Raw genomic sequence first — 26,012 nt, 5'->3', positions numbered from 1 at the left:
GCTACCAAGTACCAACATTGCATCTCTAAAAGTAGACAAGTGTTAGGATACCCATACATTCGATTCGAATAATAGGAAGTCCTCCAGCCAAGAGGCCGACTTTCAGTTAGTCAGCCAAAATCCTTTACCAAACTTTTTCTTTTCTCTTTTTTTTTTTGGGGGGGGGTTTTTTTTTTTGGTTCGTTTTAGCATGGAAGAGGTAATATCGTGAATTTAATGAAGGTCCGAAGAAATTGAAATAGGTGAATTATTGAGACAAAATGATCACGTACGTTAGAGTTTGAACACAAAAAAATTTATTTTAATACCAGGTTAAATGAATTATATGATTTTCAAACTTAAGCTAGTAGGTAAGAATTCAAAATTGAAACGATAATTAAAGTTAAATCAAGAGGGTTGATTAAGAAATAAAATAGAGAGAAAAAAGTCTAAAATCTACTTTTGCATTGTGCCCAACAATAAGCATTATGCAATAAAGCAAAAAGGTTAAAGACATCAAATCACACTAAAAATTAATTAATTTTGAGACGGGGCAATAATATGTGGGTGGATTTTAAAGTTTCCTAGGCATGGCTAAACTTAGCACAAAAGTGTAAAGCCTTCTCTACCAGAAGAATTCATATTATGCAAACGAAGCTCTATCATCTTTGTTATCTTTAACTTGTTTCCTACATAGAACATGTAATATATATAATTGAACTTAAGAGTCAAAATTAATCATAGATTCCTCTTGCGACGTATACCTAACTTAGCCAGAAAAGAAGATGACAGTGATTGTAAGTGGGAAATGATCTTTGTCCCCACATGAAATTGCTGCCTTTCGAAATCAAAAAATTTAGCTGATCAGGCATGCGCATTAATGCAATTAAGAATCCAAATTAAATAAATATAATTACAGCTTATTTAACTTAACTTTTCGGTTTAAGTCAGTTCATTTCTGACAGATTACAAGATTTAAGGTGAGATTTAGCCCCTCTGTCGCTCAACATGGTCACTTTCTTTTCAAGTTGGTCCTCGCAAACTGCTGTAAGGTCTTAGCTGTGCTGAGTACGATTTGCTTTTCTTTCATGGGACTTAAACTCACTAAGCTCACTATAAATGGAAAAGAATATTTCTACTTTCACACATTTCTATCTTGAAAAAAAAAATAAAATGGTGGGTGGAGCACTCTTTATTAATATCTTTATAATATTACATAATAAAGATCAAGCTTAAGCCTTTTTCAGCCTTTGGAATTTTTTTTAAAGGACTCCTTTGAATTAAAAAAAGGAAAAATATTAAAGCTCCTTATCATATTTCCCTTCTTACTGCTGTTGTGTGTGTGTGTGTATGTATGTTTATGTGTGTATGGGTGTGTATAAAAAAAGAGAGAATAACTTTTCAAGAAAGGATTCATGACTATATTAAAATCATAGATGACTTAAAAGACAATAAAATACAAACTCTAATGCAATGTATTTTATCTTTCAGTATATTAAAATTTATATTTTTTTATCTTTAACTTATTCAAGACTCTAATATCGTCAGAAATCCTTAATTAGAAATTTACACTCTCTCTTTTCATATATATGGAGTAATGTTACTATAAGAGATTCTTTACTTTATTAAAGTAAAGAATGTTTAAGAATAGAATATTAAAATACACAACCAAAAAAGTTAATAGTTAACAGTTTCTTTAGCAGAAAAAGAAGTTTAATTGGATCGGTTTTCAAACATGAGTGAAGAAATAACGTGTTTTGATTAAGAATAAGTGGTTGGATCATATTTTTTTCAAAATAAGTTATATTGAACCATTTCGAACTCTCATCACATGAGTAGGAAGAAGATTAAATTATTTTTAGACTAAATAAAAAAAAAATTATACAGAATCATTCTACTTGCCTTTCCATTGTTAATTTTAGAGTCTAAAAGTCGAGTTCCTATCACAGACTTTACTTCTTTACACCTAGGATTTGTTCCTTTTAGGATCTCTGAGTAAGAGCCACCATTATGTTGGTAGTATGGCTTTTCAATTGAAAGAATACATGTTTTTTTTCCCCCCAAAAAAAATGCTGCTAGAAGTATGGGAACTAATAAAAAGTAGGTTTAGCCATGAGTACCCTTTTCTTATCGATTGGTTCTTATAACTTCAATTATTTGAGGTTTATTAACAAAATGATGATGGCATATAGTGCCCATGTCTCCTTTTATCCTCACAGTCACCTAATATTGTTAATTCAACTTCAATTTTAGGCGATTCTTTTTTCTCTATTTACCTCTGGCTCTGAATGTCTTGATAGAGACAAGTTTCAAATAATTGTTTGATGACTCAAGTGCTTCAGCTGCGGCTTCATTATACGCACGTCACGTATATACTTTGGAATAAAATTTCATATATGAGCCAATAAGATTTGATCGAACTCAAAACTTTTGTTTCAGATTGGGATGTAAAGAATATATTTTGTATGCCGGGTCTGATGAGCCATTATTGGAAGCCATGCATTAATCAAAGTTTTGAAAATGTACATAAATCGGCACAAGAGAATGATTGTATTACCATTTCTTAATAATTAATCAAAGTAATAATAATCTCTTTGAAACAGAATAAGTTCAGCGCTGGCAACATGAAGCCAAATTAAAACAAGTGGGTAGATAGCTTTGGCAACAAAAAGGATTAAATTACGTTGGGAATTGACAGCAATACTAATAACCAAATACATTAAAATCGCTCAGCAGGAACCTTTGCCTTCTGGTCCCGTAACCTAAAACTTGCTGCTTGTTAAGGATCTTTATGCTTCTTTAGTTGTTTTAACAAAGTAATTTTATAAAGAGAGCCGTACTTTATTTCTGCATGCGTGCTAAGTCAAAAAATTGCATTTGCATGTTTGCATTCAATCGGGACCAGGACCTTAACGGTACGAAAGATGCCAGATTGGCCAACCAAAGCTTCAGCATATGCAATCCGAAAATTCTGAAACTCTTGCACCAACTTGTCCATTTCATTCAAGCAGCAAAGATGTGGGCAATTAATTTGATAATTTGTATTGCATTTCTTTTAACATTAATTAACCTACTTTCTTTTTGTTTTTTAATGAATTTTAATTGACTGTCTCTACAACTTCGTTCATGTATTCATCACTCTTTGTTGATAATCAAAAACTCTTGAGACAACATGAAATGATGACATTGCTTTTCTTTTTCAATTAAAGGGTAGTAATAAATATGTTTGTTTGGCTTTGCTGAGTATTTTAAATGTTTAATTGTGAGGGTCATATGGAAAAATTAATTATTACACATCATTAAGTTATATTATCTCATTTAACTAAAATATTTTAATTTTCTATTTGGATAATGTTTTTCCTTGAAAGTAATTAACAAATCCCATAAGATGATAATAAAAACTGATTGCAAACACTTTATGAATTAGTTTATATGTGTATATAATTTGGAGGGAATAAGGCATACCCTATAGGTAAATGGTCTCCACATGGTTAAGGTTTTGCCTCAGCTTAATTACACGACAAAACATACTCCTCCTGCTTAACTTATTCTTAACTTTACATTAAGTGAGTTTAAAGTAGATGATTAATGTATTAACTAAACTATTTAAATATCTTCTAATGTAAGTGCATGCACTCTGAACATACGAATAAGAGTTCACTTAAACAAATATTTAAACAACTAATGTTCGTTTCTAAAACTTTGTATGTTCAATCTTTTATTATTCAAACAAAACCTAGCTAGATGTTTTATACCAAGGCAGTTTGCTTCCAGATCTGATTATTAGTCTACAACTGCTGTATGAAAGTTCAAGTGATTTCACATTTTCACTCCAAAGTTATCTGATGAAAAATCTATATGATCCTTGTTATTTTGGTAAAATCAATAACTTGAAATAATTCAGATTTGCTATTGTTATAAATTTTTATTCTAGAGTTATAGCTTCCATTTTTTTAGCAACGGTAGTTTTTAAGTTACAACACATAATATTTATTTCAAATTACTTACATTCTTTTTTTTTTCTTTTCTTTTTTAAGATAATTTGCATAGCATAGCATAAATTTATTGATAAATACTTTTGAATAAAATCTACAGGACTTAAAACTTAATCCAATGTCTTTGGGGATTTATCTGATCTCTTAAAGTCGAAATCCAGTCGAGAAAATCAACTCTCAAAGAAGAAAAGAAACATACTTCCACATAATTATAGGAAGATTCAAATTTTTGACCTCAACAATAAGGTAAAGAAATGTTGTCCGCTGAATTAAGAGGATATCATATCCCACAACCTACAATTTTTATAACAAATTTGAAAATTTTTTTTCCCCCACCTTTTTAAATATAGCTGTGAGGATAAAATCATATAGCTAGAGTACCTTCTATAAATGTGGTTATCAACAGCTTTTTCGGAAGGAAAAAAAAAAAATGCTTTCGTAGATATACTTTCGAGAAAAGAGAACACTTTTCCCGGACATCCCCTTGATCAATAAAGCCCTGTCATTCATTTTCCCACCCGAACTTTAAAAAGCCCTTGTGAGCCGAGAAAAAGTTGAAGACACTGTATGTGTTTGGTTTTATTTTTTATTTTTTAAAATAACTTTGTATTCGTAGATTCACCGCAGTGGGGACAAGCAATGCTCCCTCCATTGTCATCCCACTTTCTTTGATTTTTTTTTTTTTTATTTTTCAATCAGGAAAACGTCTAATCAAAACTAGTGGGTCCATCCATTTCGAAAAACAAATTGTTTTTGCTTTCGGGTTGATGATGATGATGATGATGATGATGATGCACCAAAAACTGGCTGTTGCCATTTGCTGCAAACTCAAATTATGACAAATGGCACTTTTGTTGTAAAGTCAAAACCTAGATGCTGCCTTGTGTTGTCGCAGCAACACCTGTACATGTCATGAATTTAGCAGCAAAAACAGTTATTTCGACATCCTCAAGATTCATCGCAGCAGAAACACAATACCACAACCCCAACACGCGCGCACACAGCTCTGCAGAAGAAAGTCTCCAAATCTCTGTATTTTATGATAATGTATATATATAAATTAAAAAGAAAAGATATTATTATTCCTTTTTTTGTTCTTTTTTTTTGGGTCCTAGCTAGGTACACAGCCTGCTATAAGCCAGCGTGCTCAAGTCACCGACCAACAAATTAATTTATAGAATCGGCGGCCATGTGATTATGTAAGAATTAATTAAAGTTCCAATAAAAATAAATAAATAAATAAGGCAAGTTGAAATAAAAATTATGATTTCAATCTGTTTTCATAAACTTGTCTGAAATAACAAGAGTGAACGTTGCTAAATGCACCCCACCAGTCTCCCCATACCCCAAACTTGCAAGCAAATGCAGCAGTTGTAACTCATTTAGAAAAGGGTTTGATTAGGATATAAGTAACGTTCTTTCAGCCATTTTTTTTCTTTCTTATTTTTTTTTAAATGTTACATTAATATATCTAAAATCTGTCTTAAATTAAATATATCTCGGTGATCTTAAGTAAGTTTTTAGCATGAAATAATGCGGACTGATGAGAATGGGCTTTCTTTTGATCGTTTTGTTCTAGGCCCAAGTTTGATCCAATCTACAAATGTGGAAAGTGGGCCTGCTTGGAAACTTGCTACTGCATCGACCGCTTGGATAACTAGTACGCAACCAAATTAGCATCCAAGAAGGAAACCAAATTCCTATACCCACAAGGTTTTGCCGCCTATAACTATAAATATGTCATTAGCCCATGCAACTCTTCCGTTCTCATCATCAAATTTATTAAGCCAAAAATGAAGATGGGTTCTGTTTTCAAGAAAACCTTCGGTGGAAGCCATTTGAAGAACCCTAATTACAAGCGGCTCTCGGTGGCTGATCACGATGCTGAGGAATCTGTTGGCATAATTTACAGAGCCGGTTACGTGCCGTTTTACGTCGGTGAAGAAGAGAAGAGATACCAAGTTCCTGTGAAGTTTGTACACTTTCCTCCATTTAGGGAACTGATGAAGCAGTCGTACGATCATGATGTGTATGACATGAAAATCAACGGTCCCATAAAACTTGCATGTACCCCCAAGGCATTTGAAGAGACATTGAAGCTTGCAAAGAAACTTTAGCGGGCATGCAGAAGCAGCGGCTCAATCGGAGAGCGGCCACTTTACTATATTTCATTTTGTTGAAGTCAAAAAATAAAATTGAAGGCTTTTTTGGCCAAAGAATAGAATTTGTCAATAAACTTGATAAATTGGCAAACATTGGATAATTTGTCAATTAACTTGACAAATTGGCCAAAGCAATACCCAACACTTTGACAAATTGCAAAGGGGTTGGTGCAGTAGTGCCATTGTTTTCTCTATAAATAGACGACACTCTTTCCATTCTAATCATCCCAAAATTTGAGAGTTTAAGAGAAATTGCAAGTGAAATAATTCTAGAATTCTGAGAGTGTGAGCAATTGAAGTGTGTGTGTGTGTGAGTGCTTTGGGTGTATTTAGGTTTTAGGAAGTGAAGTTTTCATTACTCAAATATTGTACTCCAATAATTGTTAGTAATACAATTATTGTTCTCTTGCTCCCGGAGACGTAGGCATAATTGCCGAACCACATAATTCTTGTGTTCTTTATTTTTTGTAATTATTTAGTGCGTTTGATTCCACATTTCGTGTGCAACACTTTTTTCTTGCTATTGTTTTCCCACTGTATTAATTTTTGAGAAAGAAGAGATTGGTTAATGTGAATTCTTTGTATTCTTTTTAATCAAGAAACAAAAATGTTAATATTCTTTTATATTCTTTACTGTTGCAAAAGCTTGCAAAGTTGCATGCGCGTCGAAGCAATTAAGTTAATTTGCCAGGAGCTTTTAGATGGATGATTCGACCTCAAAGGAACTTCCATTGAATGGATTAAGTCGATTTATTCGCTCAGCAGCTTTCTAAATGATACATAAGCTTAATTATTGATGAATATATCCAACGAAATCAAAACTTTAGATTCTTTATTCTTCCCCAAATTCTTTGTTTTTAAATATTAATTTTTTCGCCATTTCAAACAAAACAATGATTTTAATATACTTTTATTTTATATAAAACACTCAACAGACTACTTCGATCCACTCAAGTATTACAATAGAGGATTCAAGTTTATCATTAGGTGTTTTTTTTTTAACATCAAATTATTAGTTTATTATTTGTTTCATTTAATCATCTTTGGAGTCATTATGCTGCAGGAAAATATTACTAATACCTATAAAGGTCACCCTAGTAATTATATATTTAATAACTGTCGGTCCAATGTTACAAGAGGATTTTAATCATAAATTACAATTATTTATCCATGAGCCTTTTGGATAGTAGAATATTAATTTTATTAGTTATGAAGTTCAATATCTAATAGATAAATGACACATAATAGTTGGATTCAGATTGGAACTCAACTATTAGAATCTCGAGCATTATTAATAAAATATATATTTAAATAATAATATTAATTAAATAAATTTTGGATTCAAACAAGTTTATTTGACTCATCATCTAAGTTAAAAAAAGTAATACAGATAGGAGTTAAAAATTTAATTTGAATTTTATAAAAAAATTATCTAATGAAGTTTTATGAAAATTTATGAAAAAAAGGAAAAAAAAAACAATATTTAGGCTAATTATGATAAAAATTAAAATTTGGGTAGTTGCGTGTACTGTTGAACCATAATGAATAACAAAGACAATTCTATGAATCAAGATTTGACAAAGAACTAACAAAAGAACTTCTGCTTCTGCAAGAAAGAGGAGCGGTTAGTTAGGATAGCAGAAAAGATGAAAAAAGAATTCCAACTCTCTAGTCTAGAGAGAGAGAGGAAAAGGATTCCTATTTCATGGTCCACCATGTAACAAAAGAATAGACAAAATACCAAACAAGCAGAAGTATTAAAACTTACAACTTTATTGCGTTAGAAAATACAACAAAAGCCCAACTCCATAGAGCAGACATCACAAGCTTCGAAATTACACTAATAAAAGAAAAGAGGCAGATGGAAATGACCATTGCATGAAGAAGCAACAACAACAAATGTAGCGGCTCCCGTCAATTCCACTTTATGATTCAAGTCTTGGATTTGGATCTTGCATTAGCAAATTTTTTACTCATCTTAGCCAATTCTGCTTTCAGCTTAGTCACAAGAGTTTTCTCCTCACTCAAGCCGTCAAGCGTCTCTCCAATTCAGCAATCGTTCTTTCAGAAGCTTAAGCTGACTCAAGCAGCCCGTGTTTCTCTCCATCTCCAGTGTTCTCATTCTCCTCTTTGATGTTTGGATAGAGCAACCAAGCTTAAAAGAAAGAAACGAAAAATATTATCACTCAGTGGTTTCCCATACCAAAAATGGCACCAAGATAAAAAATGGTTAACAGACCTGGCGGAAGAAATAAAACATGGTAATGTATCACAAGGATCAGAATTCTTGATGTATCTCGCCTCCAACTTGATTTTTGCAGCAGCCTGTGATGATGATGCTGTGGTTAAATATTGTGGTCTGTCCCCAAGTAATCTTCTCAAGACCGGGTACCTACAAAACATTTTCTTTTTGCAAGCACCATTGTTAACAGGAGGCATGGCTAAAAGAAGGGGAAAAAAATTGGATGGGCCATGACAGTCTTTCAAAGTATAATGCCACCACGATAGGTAAGAGCAAAAATACTTAGCAGTTCAGTAAGTATTCAGAATTTGATTTAGCATATATGAGCATATACAGGACCATGCAATATAATGAATAAGACTATGTTCTATGAGAATGTAAACTTTAATAGTAGAACAACACCGTTTAATTCACATTATAACAAGAAGAGCTGGCGAGTACAAACCACTGAATTAACAAAATACAAATATATACTTGTAATCTTTGCACATGCTTTATGATTAAAACTTTAAACACATGTAACTACAATCGTCTTGTTACTAAATTCATAATCACTCTTAACATATATATATACAAACAGGGCTTGCAACAGCATAGCATTTTTAAGTTATCATGAAAGGTATATTCGTTTTTCAAAAGGGAATAGAAGATATATTTTACCTGAGTGATCAGCCCAAGATCAACATAACTTGATAATCCCGCAAGTTTAAAGCAGTAACTCGTTCTTGGCCGGAGCTAAAGTCGTCAATTACTATGCACGTAATTGGCCTCTCGGCTAGAGTTGAGAATTGATTTTTTTTTTTTAAAAAAAAAAACGCGGTGAACAGTAACATGGTTTGAACAATATTATCAGTTTGGTTATAAATAGAAGAGCATTTCATAAGTTTTATCATTCCAAAAAATTCATTTCCTCTTGTATTTAAAGATAATTTGAGAGTTGAATATAATTACTCTTAAATTGAGAGTTTTGGGTGTATTTGAGGCTTGGGTGAGAGAAATTATTTCTGAGAGTGTGGTTGTAATAATTTTTCACATAATAAATAGTTTTCTCTGGTTGTCTTTTTTACAACGGCCGTGGTTTTTCTTTGAATTTAGAGTTTTCCACGTAAATCTTGTGTTGTAGGATTAATATTATTCTCAATTTAATTTTTTTATTGATTTGTTACTTGACAAATTACTTGAAGTGATTTTGAGAGGAAGCTTAATTTCCTAACAGCTAGATTGTTATTTCTTTCAAGAATGGAGATGTGGGTTTTTGAGGATTAGCATTTGACGGTGAGAAAAAAATGATTCAATCCACCTGGAGTCGGAGAATAAACTAAAAGTCTGCTCAGCTCTTTGTTACCTTCGCAATCGTTTGTGTGGTCACCAAATGGTTCACATCTATTTATTTGGATAAATTTTGAGAGGGTTACCACTATTGTTTGAATAATGTTATTTGCACTATTACTCTAGTTGTTTTGTTCAAATATGGACTATATGTTGTATATTAAAATTTTGAATTAACCAAACAGTGCTCCCTTTAAGGTGAGCACTATAACTTGCTAGATCATTATTCACATATATTATACAATAATATAAAAATATTGCATAATACTAAATCTCAATTGATGTGGTATTTAACATTACATTAATTAATTGGGTTTTAAAAGGTTTAACACCCCAGTTATGAACACTAAAATCAACCAATTAACCATATATGAACATCTTTTAAAATACAAACTATCTCGAAATTTTTATCAACTAAACCATCTCCCAACCTGTTGATGATCAGAATCTCATCTCTCTTTTACCACCTCAAAGTTTTTACCAGTTACCCATCAAGTATCGACACAGAGTACAAGGCCACACTCAAGGTTACACAAGAAATATCTAGTTACAACTTACAGAGAGCTGTGAAAAGGACTAAAGAAATCACAAAGAAATTGATAGCTCTTTCACCTCTGGTCACCAGACTGTTATGGCTGCATTACTAGTGAATCACATCCTTCATTATTAAACTTCAGCTCACTTGGAAGTAACTGAAATTTTTTGACTGCTTAACAACAGAAATTAAGGTAAATACAGCCATTCTTCTTCTGGCCAAGGAAGCAGTAAACAGTTGCAGGAAGTATTGGAATTTCAGATAACCAATTGGTTAATCTCAAAGTAACCGAGCCATCTTTACCAACAAATAACACTTCCCTCTTCATTTCATCATGTAAATCAACTCATCAAGTAGCAAATTAGAAATTGCCATCGGAATCACATATCTTATCAATCACTGCCCAATAGTACAAATTTAAAACAAATCATTGTCTACTCGCTGCACAATACAAATCTAATATTTGAGTTCGCTTAGTCGAATGATTATTTGTTTTATGCATCACCGGGTTACTTGTATTGTATTTGCCAACACAACCGGATTCGAGATCATAAGCTTTAGATGGTTCCTTAACCCGATAATCCAGCAAGTAGAAAGCACAGGAAAAAATTGATCATAATAACAACAATCCAGGCTAATGGATTCGGGAATCTTGAGATACAAGAATGAAGATAAGAGGGCTTTGGATCGTGTTAAGGGCTTCAGAATGGGAGAGTGGATCTTTTGATGGACGAGACAGACCACTGTCTGTTATTGTGTCCGTGTTTATTTGGGAAAGGAGCATGAAACCGTGACACACAGAAAAGCAAGATGAAAGAGAAGAATTGGCGAGTCATTTAGTTGTTGTTTAGTCTTTGACAATCGCGAGTGATACAAAGAGTCAGTGCACTTGAAGAGTGAAGTTCACAAGTGCTATAAAGTAAGCTAAATCCCCGCCGTAAGTGTCGTTGGTACTTCTTTTTGTGGCGCTAATGAGACGGAACATCGGACAAATGTTCACTGCTTTTTTATGTATGGTCATCATTAAAGAGAATCTGTCCTGGTTACATATCAATTATCCATATCAAACAAACAATAGTGGACCAAGTGTTGAGCATCATTATAAGTATAATCCTTGATCTAGATTCAGCTAAAACGTTCTTTGAGGTATTTTTTCAGTAAAAAATTACATACAACATCGGAAGCATTTTCCCAGTCTTCAGCTAACATGTCTAATTTCTACAAAATCCAAAATCAAACAAATTCATTAAAAAGGTTAAAGCATTACTTGTATTGTGTTTGACTGCAGGTTCCCTTCAAGACCTAAGGGAGTTTCGGTCTCGCACTTCTAAATGGACAAAATCCATGTTGACAGGAGTTTATCCAATGACTTCCATGCGACCATTGGCATGAATAAATCTGGAACCGACAGAACATGTTTTGATGTTCCATCATTCAACCTTTGCCACTCCATCACCAGGCATGCTACTTTCTGCAACAGTCTCCTGCAAAAATCTGGAAACAGTTGCAGCAAACCATCAGAATTTGGGATATTAGTTGCTTGGATTTTCACATCTTTTAGGTCTTGTTCCAGAGTGAAAAGAGGCAGAAAGAGTACCTTGTAAATTTTTCCCGAGATGATTCCAAGATGTAGATTGAGAGAATAAAAGACAACATGAGCCCTGTTTGCATGAATGAAATATGTTTAATCTCCAGTTGTTATATAGCATTTAGTTGTGTCCATGATTGAACTGAAGAATTCAACAAGCTAGAACCAAACTTAGATAAAATCAGGAAGAAATATACAGCAAAATAAAACAATGAAGCCATTTAGAACTCTTTCCCGACAAATAAAACACAGAAAAGATATAGAAAGCAAAAGTGAAAGTAGGCTACGAATCACTGCCAACAGCAAACAGCAATTTCTTTGAACTCTAATCATTTTAGCGAACTTTTGCTTTAGGAAGTTAAAAGTAGTTGTCACAAAAAGTTTCTACAGAATCTACTGGCTAAGAAGTTAACACAACAACTATGGGATATTAGAGCCCTGTATAGTAGCCAGTACCATTTAGAACCTTGATTTGAGTACAAACTTTTACCTGATGCAAACAGAACATAAAACCCAGAAGCCACGTCTATCTCTGATTGCTCTTCCCTGTATTCAAGAAGTTACATAGTCAGGCAAACATTTTATTGCAATTTTACCTAAAAAGGAAATGAACTTCTAAGACTTCTGATGCACCGCAAACCATTGAGAAGCATGAAACCGAAGGTGGGTTGAGAAGTTTAATAGGCTTTTTCTCTCTGAGGAGATTATGATAATTATCAAGAATTTGGTGGATATAATGTGTAGAAAATCAAATTTGACCAATTCACCAGAAGAATCAGAAAAAGGCCACACAAAAAATTAATACCAATCCCATGACTCTGAATTCAAACCAATCAACCAATAAAGATACTTGTAAAATTATTTAACCTAAACGCCATGATACTAACCACGTGTATCTAATAAGCACATGTTTTGGCCAACTTTCAGGTTGCCAAAAGTATTTTGGAAGATCGGGATGAATTTCGACATCTGTTCAAAACAATGAAAAATAGAAGCTGGTATCAAACCCTTACAAACAGATTTAAATTGACTCCAATAAATCACTGAAAAAAAAATTCACATCACGGTACTGCAATTTATAAAATGGAAAATATTCAAGTGACATTCATTCATAAGAATATCATGCTATCTAACAAAGACGAGCAGTTTCAAAATTAGTTTTAAGTCAATCTCATTTCCTGAATAGCATTAGCATATTCAATAAAAGCAATTATAATAGAGCAGCAATCTGAAATAACTAGATGCACATTTCTTTGATGGTATTCTCCTTTCTCTTTAGAAAAGATAAATGAACAAAACTATTGAACCTAGGGCACCTTGCCTCACATCATAGATAAGGCGAAGCTTTTTCTTTCAAAAAAGCATCTAAGATAGACGAGAATCATGAGTTATACAAAACAGAGAGGACCTAAGGCAAAGTAGATAACTTCGAAGATGTGAAATAACATTAACTATGAAGATGTGAAATGAATATCTAAGAGTAGCCACTTTCTTTTTTCTTCAAAGCTAGAAATTGAAGACATGCGCACACTGTGAAACGAGTAAGAGGGGTATAAAGTAATACATGATTATTTACATATAAGTGCAACGTAGAAGTTCATAACTTCCCATTTGAGATGATAGGACAGCAAGAAGCACTGTTAAAATAAGCACCTAGATGATTTTCTGTGGACATAAGAAAGATGCAACCATGGACTTTTGAAGTAAAATTATTGTGGATCAAAATGATTGTAATGCGAAGAAAAAATTAAAAACTACCAACCACAAACAGGCACCTGATTCAAAGTGGAGACTACAATTGGAGGTTCAAAATGAATCGATTGAGGTAGAGAGGGAATGCACAAGGCTCTACAATGTCAAAGTACAAGAAAAGGCGGGAAAAACATAATCTCAATAGGGAGACCCTAAAAGCATATTTTAAAAAAAAATTATTACAGTTGATGTGAGCATGATAAAGCTCTCCTTGGTTAACAAACTGATATAGAGAAGAACTACTTAGGATAAAGCTACATACAATGCTGGGGCATATCCACAATTTTAGCAGTGACACCAAGCAGATCATTTCCTGAATACCTCTGCATCAGAAAACCACAGCACAAGTTCAGCACATGATAACCGAAAAAGATACAAAAGAATTTTCTGCATAAACCGAGAGCCATACCAAGTGCACGTCGATCATCGGAACCTGAGAGCTCTTACGGTTTATCACAAAAAGCCATGGAACACGAAACTTCTCTCGTCCAACTTGAAATGATCTGCAAATAAATCATTTTTATTTAATGAATATAAATTGCTATTTCAGTAATAACAATAACACAATTCAATCAATTTTTGTTTATATTTGCCGATATAAAATGAAAGAGAGACTTTGTTTCTCACATTTTAACTGGATCAGCCCCCGTGAAGCCAGTTGGTTTTGCTATAGGAATCAATGCCTACACCAAGTAAGCCAAAAATTAAAAATCATAACAGATATAGGTAAAATTAAAAATCAAATATTTTTAAGGTTACCTACCTCACGATTTACGGCGAAAATTGCACAGTGTTTACCGATTACATCATGCCACACAGTTCTCGACTGGAATAATAAAATGGACGAATCTTAATTAGTTTAAAATTTGCAAATAAAAAATAATTGAAATTAAATTTGAAAAAAAAATTAACGTTTTTGTAAACGGACATTGTGATATTGACTCATCTTGCTCATCGGAACGATGTCTCCAGGCCGGTAAGCGAGGGAAATCGACGGCAGGGATAGTAGCAGTAACAGAAGTGACGTCATAATTGTTCTTCTTCTCGGTGTCATTATCTAATTTCTCGTTTGAGAATCGAGATTTTGCTTGAATTGAATTACTTAAACCCTTTTTTCAGAGTGGAATAATGCGGAAAGCGTTTTCTCGTAAGCAGTTTCCAGATGAGTGTACATAGAAAATATATGAAATGGTGTGGGGCTAGATAGCACTGGGTTCTTGAATTGATTCTTTTTCGAAGAGTGTAATTAGAACAAGATAGGGTATACTTGGTATAAGTTATTTCGCCCAACAATGTGGACTGATAAGAAGGTAAATAAAAATTGGTGTTCGGTGATTTGAATGTTCCTTCATAGCACCTTTTTTTTTTTTTGGAAAGTCCTTCATATCACCTTAAAATTTAACAAGTGCTTTTTATCTTGAGTAAGAATTTTTTTTACTAATTTTATGTCAATTAGCACCTAAATTTTTAATAAATGCGAAGCATTTTAGGGTCACCCGTCACCGTGAGTAAGAAATTTTTGGTAAAATAATTACTAATTTTACATTGATGATTTTATCTATACAATTGATCAAAGATAGCAAAACTTATGAATCGACAACATTAAGTATTAATCTTTGACTTTAGATTTCATTGTTCGTATAAAAAAAATTGAGGAAATTTGTGTTTAAATTTAAGACAAAACACTTTAGGCCAAATAATTCACGCACACATACTATATATAAATGGGGAGAGATTATTTCAACTTAAATTTTTTACTTAATTTTGACACATATTTTGAGAAATTAATTTTATACAATTTGATGTTGGATGAATTGACATAACTAAATATTTCTTTAACTTTCAATATTTGTCATTGAATTGATTGAGATCACTGGCCAAACTTTTTATCAAAATTTTAAGTTGAAATAATCGCTTCCACACAAGAAAAATAAAGTTTGTATAAAATACTTTTAAATTATATTTTCATTATAAGAATAATATATCATACCTTAATTAAATAAATTGAAAACAAAACATAAAACATTATCTGCTATTGAAATGCTCTTAAATTTAAAAAATAACACCAAGCATAAATGTGAATCCAATTCATAATGACAAATAAACAAATAAATTATTATTTTTTATTTAATATAATTATATGTGAATAAAGCGATCTTCTAATGGTCAAGAGTAAGAAGGGATCTCCATACATTAAAAAGAAAAGTGGTAACAATTAATAATTTTTACTTCGCACATAATATAATAGTTAATCGAACATTTGGCATATAAGATTGCCAAACGTGCTCTAATAATAAAGAATACTTAGCTTTCGAGATTTTAGATATTATTTTCACAAGTAATTGTAGATTTTGCAATAATATTTAGTAACATATATTATGGGCTTCAATGGGTTTACATTCCTTTGTAAATTGTAATTGCCAAATACGGCAACGCGATCAAAGGTCGTGATGCCTAACAACATTGAAATAAATTCCATAAAAGCCAAGCAGAGGCAAGCGCACGTCACTTGTGTTCCCCGCCCACGGTTAAAAAGTGAAAACTTTGTCGTGAGAAAAAAAAAAAAAAAATCCAAAATACATAATCCCAAAACTCACTATGATCACTTTTTTGTGCTTCCTTTTAAAAACCAACCTACCTTCATCGCCACCTGTTCACAAAAAATTCTCCCAAAAATATTTTCATATTTCACCTGTCGTTTTATTGTGATTCGCCTGTCGTCTGTCTTTATTTCGTTTTTCGCTCCCTGCACTCCGACCGCCGTGGAAGCCTGATCGCCGATTATTTGACACCGTTTCAGATCGGGAACTCGATTTTTGTTATCTGATAAGCCTATTAACCAGACACGTGGATGGTTGTTCGGTTTATTCGTTGATTACGTGGATATTCCTGGTGTTTGTATTATTTCGTTGATGGGCGATCTCCGAGATTGGTCGCCTGAACCTAACGGCGCCGTTTTTGGAGAGCGGCCGTCATCGTCCTCGTCATCAGTTCCTTCAAATCAAACGGCAATTGGTGCCGAGTACTGGCAACGAGCCGAGGAGGCGACGCAGGCCATAATTGCCCAGGTTCAGCCCACTGTTGTCTCCGAAGAGAGAAGGAAAGCCGTCATTGATTACGTGCAAAGATTAATTAGAAATTATCTTGGTTGTGAGGTAAGAATCTATTTACAGTTATGCTGTTATGTTAAATGTTAATTACAATTATCTTGTTATTTAAATTTTTAACTACAATTATGCTAATGTACTTTCATTTCAATTGATTAGGGTATTTAATTTATGTTTATAATTAGGTTAATAGTTTAGTAAGAATTGTTAATAACCCTAAATGTTACGTGAAAGGCTGAAATTTGGTTGCTGTGATATTATTAATACAGTGCATTAAGCAAATAGCTAGGGCTTGTCTTTCAGTACTTTGATTTTGTGAAGGATTGGAATACGTCTTAAGTGAAAGGTGATCAATGGTTATGGCTAAATAGTCTGTGCTGTCATTTATTGTGATATATATGGAGTCTTGACGTAAATGAATGCGGAGAATATGGATAAAAATGGGTTTCTTTTTCTAACTTACATTTGTCATAGGTATTTCCATTTGGATCAGTTCCGTTGAAGACTTATCTCCCTGATGGAGATATTGATCTGACAGCTTTTGGTGGTCTAAATGTTGAGGAAGCTTTGGCCAATGATGTGTGTTCTGTCCTTGAGAGAGAAGATCAAAACAAGGCTGCCGAGTTTGTTGTGAAGGATGCTCAACTAATCCGTGCTGAGGTTCTTTGCTTCAATCATATGTTCACTGGAGATATTTGTTATCATAACTTTTTTTTTTTTGAATTTCTTGATACTAAATTTCGATGTTATTTGGAGAAATTTCGTTACTGCTTCATTTCTATTTCTTCTTTCCCCGCTTTTCTAATTGGAAATATTTTATATCTTCTATGAAGTGTTGATTATGTAAATACGAGCATAGGCGGAGCCGCTTTATCACAAGATGGGGCAGATGCCCCAAAAGGGTTTGGAAGAACTTTGTGATGTGTGGCATCAAAAAGCTCTTCGGGTCTTAGAATTTTGAAATTGCCCCCTCTGATTTTTAATTTTCCAAATTAAGCTTTGTGGAAGTCACCCTTTTGCTTATGTTTTGAACTTGCCGCACCTAGAGTAAACGCCTTGGTACATATACATGGTGCGTGAAACTAACTTGATAACCCTTTTGCGTATTTAGGTCCCTTTAACTTTCAAATCTCCTAATAAATATTATCATCTGTCACTATTGTTGTCCTTCTTTTGTTCACTGGTCAAACCATTCAAACATGATAAATGATATTTGATGTTCTAGAGGTGGCTCCATTCTCCCTCTCATAAATTGATTGATAACACTCTTTAGAAAACTTGTAATATCCTTAGTACAACTGGATTTTTCGCGCTTGCTTTTATTTCCTTTGACAGGATTGTTCTTAATTAAAATTCTACAGATGCAGTGAGGACGATATCTTTTTCCTCTTTGGAATTTATTATCCACTCTGTCCGTGTTGGCTCAATCTTTGGTGGTGCCGTGCATGCATTTTTCTTTAGTGACTTCTTGTCTGGGAATTGGATCGGAAGTTCAGATTTTTCTAATTATTTTTGCAAGCTACTCTGTGCTATATCCAACCACCTGACAACTATTCTCATTAGCTATTGTGAATGGTTGCTAGTGTGTGTGTTGTATGCTATGCAGTATGCTATTCTTCTAGGATGAAATGACAGCACACGATTGATTTAGATACGTCATTGGGTTTCAAACATCATTTATGATTTAGAAGTCCTTTTTTTTATGTTTCATTACATTTGGCATCTTAGACCCCCTTTTTTTGGCTGCAGGTTAAACTTGTAAAATGTCTGGTACAGAACATCGTAGTAGATATCTCCTTTAATCAGTTAGGAGGGTTGTCCACACTATGCTTTCTTGAGCAGGTAGCATTCTTCATAAATGTTTTGACATATGTGAGTGGAAGCGTTTTGTTTTTCACAGTTTAATTGAATGAATTGCTATATGTTACTGTCTATGGGTATTCCTAGTGCAAACTCTATGCATTATGGGCACCTTTCATTGTCTCTTTCGGTAATTTTACAAGCATGCTTATTGACCAGTGGGTTAGGACGTGAGGAACATATGTTACCTCAGAATTTTACTGTAAATGCAATGACATATAGTATGATTAATATCATGATTCAAAACTTTTTAGATTTATTGTGTTCGCATGCTTACTCAAATTATACTTAGTAAAGTGTAAATGCACAGCTTATCTTCAGTCTTGTCTTTATATCTATTTTTCTTTTGTTTTGATTGGTAGCTTTTTGGTGCAGAAATTCTTTTATTCTACTCTCAATTGCAAATATTGGAAATATCTTTAGTTTTTACTATAAAGAGTTTGCGGATTGTTGTTGTATAGAATATTTTGAAGAAGTTGAATTCTCTATTAAGATTTATATTACTCTTTAGTCATATTAGGTAGGGTGTGGTTATACTTGAGCTTTTGAGATAGAATTCTGCTTGTTGTACAGGTTGACCGTCTGATTGGAAAAGATCATCTCTTCAAACGCAGTATTATTCTAATTAAAGCCTGGTGCTATTATGAGAGTCGAATTCTTGGTGCTCATCATGGCTTGATTTCTACATATGCCTTGGAGACTTTGGTTCTGTATATCTTCCATCTCTTCCACTCTTCATTAAACGGTCCTTTGGCGGTGAGTTCTTGCAGGAATTTGGATTGGTACAGTGCTCAAATTTATCTGATAAAATTAACTCACTGATTTCGTGATGATTTATAGGTACTGTATAAATTTTTGGACTACTTCAGCAAATTTGATTGGGACAGCTACTGCATTAGTTTGAACGGGCCTGTCCGTATTTCCTCACTGCCAGAAGTTGTAGGTGAGCTGCCAATTTTCAATTTTGTGCTGCATGTATTTGTATATGAAACTTGATTGCTAAACTTCTTCTTCTTCTTATCTTCCCCCTCCGACACCAACCCCCCACAAACTCTCTTATTATTCCTTTTGCAGTTGAGACTCCTGAAAATAGTGGAGGTGACCTACTGCTCAGTAGTGAATTCCTCAAGGAGTGTGTGGAACAGTTTTCAGTTCCTTCAAGGGGATTTGACACAAATTCACGATCATTTCCACCAAAGCACCTTAACATAGTCGATCCGCTGAAAGAAAATAATAATCTAGGACGCAGTGTGAGCAAAGGTAGAGATCATTTCTGTAGTCAAGGTGGAGAGGCCAGGAGGCTTTTTTTGTTTTAAATTATTATTGTTATTATTTTCAGCTAAAATTTTTCCGATGAAACCAATTATATTTTGGGAAATATTTTGACAAAGTGAAGAATGAGTGTGCCAGTTAGACAACATTAATTATTTAATATATTGCTGCAGAAGAAACACTAATGGTGTGAAAATGCATATTGTTCTATCAGGAATTGCTTTTCTTGAAAATACTGATTTGACAATGTACTGTTATGCAAGTTCAAGATTTTTGGAATCCGGAAAATTATGAAATTAGTTCCTATAAGTTAATAAAGTGGCATGTAAGTTGCTACTGTTGATGATTAGTTAATGCTAACATAATATATATATATGATAACATGAATTAATGTAGGAAAATGGAACTGTCAATGTTAATCCACCATTTTCTGTACAGGGAACTTTTATCGGATAAGGAGTGCTTTTACTTATGGGGCTCGAAAGCTTGGGCACATCCTTTCCCAGCCAGAAGAAAGTTTAACTGATGAACTACGTAAATTTTTCTCAAACACTTTGGATAGGCATGGAAGTGGACAGAGACCTGATGTTCAGGATCCTGTTCCACTGTCTAGATACAATGGCTTTGGTGTCTCATCCACTTTTTTGGGCACGGAGTTATGTCGGGAAGACCAGACTATTTATGAATCAGAGCCTAATTCTAGTGGCATAACAGAGAATTGTAGGATAGATGATGAAGCAGAGTTGTGTGGTGGTGTTGGTAAAATAAAGGTATCGGGGATGGAATCAAGTTATTGCAGAACCATCAATGAACCACACAATTCTGGAAATGGGACAGCTGTTTCAGAAACCCGTCTCTCTGGGGACGCAAAAGACCTAGCTACTTCCAAAAATTTGAATCTAGTAATTTCAAATGAAACCTCTAAATGTTCCTCTCTTAGTGGTGAAGAGAGTAAAGCACGTCATGCACCGCATCTTTATTTCTCTTCTTCAACGATGGGAAATGGAGAAATAAGAAATGGAAATTCAGAGTGGAAACAGCAGTTGAACTCTAGTTCTGCTGAGAAGAACATGACATCTGGGATTCTGCCTACTCATTACAAGGAAACTGGCTTAATTTTACTTAATGGTCAGGATGAGAACCAGTTGGATGTTAATCATGGTGCTTCATCTCCTGTTGGATCAAACCACCATCCTTCACTCATGAGTACGATCCCTTGGTCGACAGAAGAGTTTAATTTCAGTTATTCTGGTTATCATACATCACCTAGGACTGTTGGAAGCCCCAGAGCTGCAAACTCATTATCAGATCTCAGTGGGGATTATGAGAGTCATCTAATTAGTCTAAATCATGTCCGGTGGTGGTATGAGCATGCCTTGAATTCATCCTATTCTCCCATGTCTCCACAGTTGCTTTCTCAGTTCCAAAGCAAGAATTCGTGGGATTTAATGCAACGGTCACTACCATTCAGGCGAAACATTATACCCCAGATGAATGCCAATGGTGCTGTCCCAAGACCGTTGTTTTATCCAATGACCCCACCAATGTTACCTGGTGCAAGCTTTGGTATGGAAGAGATGCCAAAGCATCGTGGAACTGGGACCTATTTTCCCAACACGGTATACTTATTCTAAGCCTTTGATATTATGGGCATTTGAATTTTATGTTATGTTTGCTATGTGGGGCCAGCTCAGTTGATGTTGCTGTCAATTTGCAGCATCTGTTTTTTGTTAAATTGTTCAGGTGGTGGCCCTCGTTGTCTCAAGTGGTTTTATGCTTAAATTTTTGCAGAACCATTACAGGGATAGGCCCTTGAATTTGAGGGGAAGGAATCAAGCACCGGTCAGGTCTCCCCGTAGCAATGGTCGTGTAATGACACCCCCTGAAACAAATATACTTGAGGGAAGCAGCCGTGAGCCATCACCAGCACATATCCATGTTCATCAAGTTGGTGTTAAGGCTGGACTTTCAGAGCCCTGCCACTCTAGTTCTCCTGAGAAAAAGACACAACCTAATGCCAATGGTTTGGTGCATCCAGTGGACAGGGTTGTAGAATTTGGGTCAGTTGGGCATCTATATTACGGGCCACCCTCACTCGACAGCAACAGGCAACCAAACACATGTTCTACCATTGGTCAGGACTCAAGTGTAGGTCTCTCATCACCAAGGACTCCAAGGTCCAGACCTGGGCTGGGCACGGATCAAGATAGGTATGATAACATTATGAATTTCCTTTTTTTTTTTTTAAATAGCTGTTATAACATGTCTGGAATTCTGCTTAAGCTTTCGCTGTCTCTGGAATTCTGCTTAAGCTTTCGCTGTCTCTGGAATTCTGCTTAAGCCTTCTCTCTCCTTTACTCGTGTAGGACTGATGTACAATACCATTTGAAAGATGAAGATTTTCCACCTTTATCCGGCTGATTGCAGTTGGAAAGAATGGTTTTTGCACTGTTAAGTTAATAGATCGCTAAATGCTAACAAACCAGCCTGTGCCAGAGCTTCCTGCTTGTATGGCTTCTTACAGCAATCCCAGCGCACTATATACATGGAGTGTTGGAGTTCATGATTTTGTGTGTTCAAAGGCATTTTGTACATTCTACTGATTATTTTTAACACCTTAAAATGTCTTGATAGCTGTGCATTGGTTTGAGTTGTTTTCGTGTATAGGATACTTGAATTACGGTTTTTAACCAGGTTTTTCTACCAACGTTTCCCCCGTTGTAGGATAAATATAGACAGAAAAGATTGTTGTTGCCAATGTCTGTAACTTATACTAGAAAATAACGTTTTTTTTCCCCCACTCTTGTTTTGGCAGCTGCCAGCTGTAGTAGTTTTACATTATTGGCTACCCGTTGGTGGCATAATGCTTTGGTGCTAGAGGGTTGTTTTAGACATTTGGTTTCCATTTGGTTTCCAATGTCAACGACCCCTTTTTATTTCTTTTTAGACACATCGAGTGCGATGAAGATGATACATTTGTCAGATGTCAATCTCAGTTGCTGGCTTAAGGTTGCTGCTTCGCTGCTAATAAGGAAATTCTTTTTGCCATCATTTTAACTTTTAAGCCAACACTCCATCTCTCCTAATTACTTTAAATCATCCAATGTGGATGTCTTCACATTTAAAAAAGCTATTTAAGATCAGATATTATAATTACAAGCTATTAGATTCACATTTGCAAGTTTGTACATATCTATATCTATATATATATATATCTATATATCTATATAAAGTTAAGACTTGAGGAGGTGATGTGACATCACCATTTTACTTCTTTGTATATTCTTTATTATCTAATAAATAGAGAATTTTTTTTAGATTTGGCTTTTCATCTTTTCATAATTAATTTGATTGTATTTAACTCATTTAATAAATAGTAACTTTATTAATATATATCATTCCTCATCTTTTTATATTTGCTATTATCTAAAATATCTAAAATATTGATGGATATTCTTTGTACTTTTTTTTCTCTTTCTATTTAAATTCAACAATATGTAATCATTAATAATAATTAATTATAAGTCTTTTGAAACATTTATTTATTTTATTATGGTAGCAATTAAACTTTAGTGGCATAAAATACATGAATTAATTAACATAGAAAGAGAGGTTCTTTCATTTTCCCTCAACAATGCCACTAAGGCCTAATTTTAATGCCATAATCCCATATTTAATTATGCAACCTTTTGTTGAGTGTCTTTTGGCTTCTTCAAAATTTATTATGCTATCAATTAAACTTTAGTGCCTTAAAATACATCACCTAATTAACATAGGAAGAGAGGTTCTTTCATCTTCCCTCAACCTCATCTTTTTATATTCTCTATTATCTAAAATATCTAAAATATTGGTGGATATTCTTTGTACATATTTCTTCCTCTTTCTATTTAACTCCAACAATATGTAACCATTAATAATAATTAATTATAAGTCTTTTGAAACATTCATTTATTTTATTATGCTAGCAATTAAACTTTAGTGGCTTAAAATACATGAATTAATTAACATAGGAAGAGAGGTTCTTTCATCTTCCCTCAACAATGGCACTAGGGCCTAATTTTAATGTCATAATCTCATATTTAATTATGCAACTTTTTGTTAAGTGTCTTTTGGCTTCTTCAAATCTATATATATATAAAGTTGGGATTAGAGGAGGTGATGTGACATCACCATGCTATGACAGAGGATTTCGTGCTTGATGATAAGTATGTGATACCAAAGGACGAGAGTGTGAATTTCATGGCGGCCGACATGGATTGGGATCCGAAAGTTTGGGAGGATCCAATGGGATTTCAGCCCGAGAGGTTTTTGAATGATCATGATCGAGATTTTGACATAACGGGGAGTAGGGAAATTAAGATGATGCCATTTGGAGCTGGCAGGAGAATCTGCCCCGGTTTTGGTTTGGCTATGCTTCATTTGGAGTATTTTGTGGCTAATTTGGTTTGGAATTTTAAGTGGAAGGCCGTGGATGGTGATGAGGTTGATTTGACTGAGAAGCAAAAGTTACCGTTGTGATGAAGAATCCATTGCAAGCTTTTCTTTCTCCTAGAATTAGATAAGAACATAACTCACCTTATTATTATTAGTATTATTACGCATTTAAAAATTAAGAATCCATTGCAGGCTCTTCTTTCTGGGACTTGACTGACGTTGGTGCTTTAAGAAGTCAAACATCGAATGGCAAGACTCAAGAGAGCATGAGTAACTTGTGTGCCACTCTTTCCCAAGTGTCCTGCGTATTATCATTACACGACTATCGGAAGAAAAATGAAACCCAATGTAATTAATGACGGGCCATATGATTATTAGGACAAGTTGCTCATAGATTTTGCGAATCTTAATGTTTCCGAGCTCCCCCATTGGGAAGAAATTTTTCACTCTTCAGGTCAAATAAAGTTGGGAAAACACAATTGGAGAAAATCACGGTGTAATTTCAACTTGGAAAAGAATGGTAGCTTGACTCTTGGAAACATACTCAGCACCGAACAGATGGTTTTAGTGGTAAAATATTTGAGTTAGAACAAAACATTCTAAATCTTTTTATTTGAAGAGTCACGTTAATAAGAGTATTACTCTAATAATTTTATTTTTTAAATGCTTATTTATTTATTTATGTGGCAAATAGAAGAGTGAAAAGGTAAACACTCTTTCAAAAACCTCTTCAAATAAAAAATAAATTTCTTCCATCAAGACAATAGCAATCATAGCACTTATTTCTGTTTTATAATAATAAGATTTAAAAAAATAACAATATAATATTATCTTAAAGGCTCCAACTAAGATTTTTCAAAGGAAACAACACTTCTCATTGTTTAATATTGAAGAGAGAGGATGACACTTTCATTCAAACTTTTGGTACCGCTTTAAGAGTTTTAAAAGGCTCTTAAAAATGAGATTCTTATTCTTTAAACAAGATTATTATTCTTAATTTTCAATGTTGAGAAGTGGCTTCACCTTCTTCAAATAATATTATACTACTTTTTATATCATTATTATTGAGAGAGAGAAAGAAGTATTATGAGTAAATTATTAAAAAATAGAGGGTAGTTAAATTTGATGAAAGAATAATTTGATTAAAATCATATTAAAATTATTTATGTGGAATTTACCTTTTAAGCTGCGCGAAGCACGATTCTATTTCCTAGTATATATATAAAGTTGGGATTTGAGAAGGTGACGTGGCATCACCATTTCTCATTTTTGTAAATTATCTATTATCTAATAAATAGAGAATTTTTTTTTAAATTTAGTTTTTCATCTTCTCATAATTAATTTGATTGTTATTACATAATAACAATTATGTAAAGATTTTAACGATGGATATTCTTTATAATGAACATCCAATGGAGAATGTTATGAATTTATTAAAATAAATGTAAATGTTCATAACATATATCTCTTAGTCTCCTCACTATCTCCAATTAGCAATCTTTAACTTCTCTATAACTCCCACTATCTCATAAAGAATTATGATCCATAATTTTTCATTAATTTCATGGAGTGATTATGTAATTATAAAAAGAGAGCTCATTTTTTTGTTTTGTACACACGCAATTGAAATTAGTAAAATCACTTTATAATATATTCTCTTTTTTTATTCTTTATCTTGCGTTACTTTTTTATTTGTATTGCTGGCTAATAATTTTTTTTTGTTTTTTATAAGGCTGCCTCATCTTTAAAAAAAAGTT

General features: G+C 33.6%; 3 protein-coding genes across 5 annotated transcripts; 2 read left to right on the top strand and 1 right to left on the bottom strand.

The window, feature by feature from the left end:
- Window positions 1–5,773: 5,773 nt before the first annotated feature.
- On the top strand, window positions 5,774–6,091 carry LOC112097391 (auxin-induced protein 10A5-like). Its single transcript, XM_024182599.1, has one exon. It carries the CDS (start codon window positions 5,774–5,776, stop codon window positions 6,089–6,091), a length of 318 nt encoding a protein of 105 aa, XP_024038367.1.
- A 5,177-nt stretch (window positions 6,092–11,268) lies between these two features.
- LOC18037999 lies at window positions 11,269–14,720 on the bottom strand. The gene is made up of 9 exons (XM_006429496.2): window positions 14,511–14,720; window positions 14,346–14,408; window positions 14,210–14,265; window positions 13,992–14,085; window positions 13,845–13,905; window positions 12,718–12,799; window positions 12,321–12,376; window positions 11,840–11,903; window positions 11,269–11,736 (listed from the first exon to the last, which is right to left on the bottom strand). The coding sequence occupies exons 1-9, from the start codon at window positions 14,634–14,636 to the stop codon at window positions 11,673–11,675; spliced, it is 666 nt and encodes a 221-aa protein (XP_006429559.1). The 5' UTR covers window positions 14,637–14,720; the 3' UTR covers window positions 11,269–11,672.
- Window positions 14,721–16,107: 1,387 nt separating this feature from the next.
- LOC18039374 lies at window positions 16,108–22,872 on the top strand. Of its 3 annotated transcripts, none has more exons than XM_006429495.2 (9): window positions 16,108–16,737; window positions 17,164–17,349; window positions 18,439–18,531; window positions 19,123–19,305; window positions 19,390–19,492; window positions 19,624–19,809; window positions 20,260–21,440; window positions 21,613–22,031; window positions 22,188–22,872. In XM_006429495.2, the coding sequence occupies exons 1-9, from the start codon at window positions 16,495–16,497 to the stop codon at window positions 22,240–22,242; spliced, it is 2,649 nt and encodes an 882-aa protein (XP_006429558.1). In that variant the 5' UTR covers window positions 16,108–16,494; the 3' UTR covers window positions 22,243–22,872. The 3 variants fall into 3 exon arrangements, with proteins under 3 accessions (XP_006429558.1, XP_024037367.1, XP_024037368.1); XM_024181599.1 differs by having other exon boundaries at window positions 18,439–18,561; XM_024181600.1 differs by lacking the exon at window positions 18,439–18,531.
- The last annotated feature ends 3,140 nt before the right edge of the window (window positions 22,873–26,012 follow it).

This window comes from Citrus clementina, unplaced genomic scaffold, assembly GCF_000493195.1.
Source record: "Citrus clementina cultivar Clemenules unplaced genomic scaffold, Citrus_clementina_v1.0 scaffold_6, whole genome shotgun sequence".
NCBI lineage: Eukaryota > Viridiplantae > Streptophyta > Magnoliopsida > Sapindales > Rutaceae > Citrus > Citrus x clementina.
The sequence above is the reverse complement of the archived record's forward strand: the minus strand, read 5'-3'. Positions and strand labels throughout refer to the sequence as shown.

What these genes read in the sequence shown, in the direction of transcription:
- LOC112097391 (XM_024182599.1), top strand. Translation starts at nt 5,774, where the DNA reads ATGGGTTCTGTTTTCAAGAAAACCTTCGGTGGAAGCCATTTGAAGAAC.
- LOC18037999 (XM_006429496.2), bottom strand. Translation starts at nt 14,636, where the DNA reads ATGACACCGAGAAGAAGAACAATTATGACGTCACTTCTGTTACTGCTA. An exon ending in AGATGAGTCAATATCACAAT is followed by an intron (nt 14,409 to 14,510) that starts GTCCGTTTACAA and finishes TTATTATTCCAG; the next exon opens with TCGAGAACTGTGTGGCATGA. An exon ending in TTTTCGCCGTAAATCGTGAG is followed by an intron (nt 14,266 to 14,345) that starts GTAGGTAACCTT and finishes TACTTGGTGTAG; the next exon opens with GCATTGATTCCTATAGCAAA.
- LOC18039374 (XM_024181599.1), top strand. Translation starts at nt 16,495, where the DNA reads ATGGGCGATCTCCGAGATTGGTCGCCTGAACCTAACGGCGCCGTTTTT. An exon ending in TCATAAATGTTTTGACATAT is followed by an intron (nt 18,562 to 19,122) that starts GTGAGTGGAAGC and finishes CTTGTTGTACAG; the next exon opens with GTTGACCGTCTGATTGGAAA. An exon ending in CTCACTGCCAGAAGTTGTAG is followed by an intron (nt 19,493 to 19,623) that starts GTGAGCTGCCAA and finishes TTCCTTTTGCAG; the next exon opens with TTGAGACTCCTGAAAATAGT.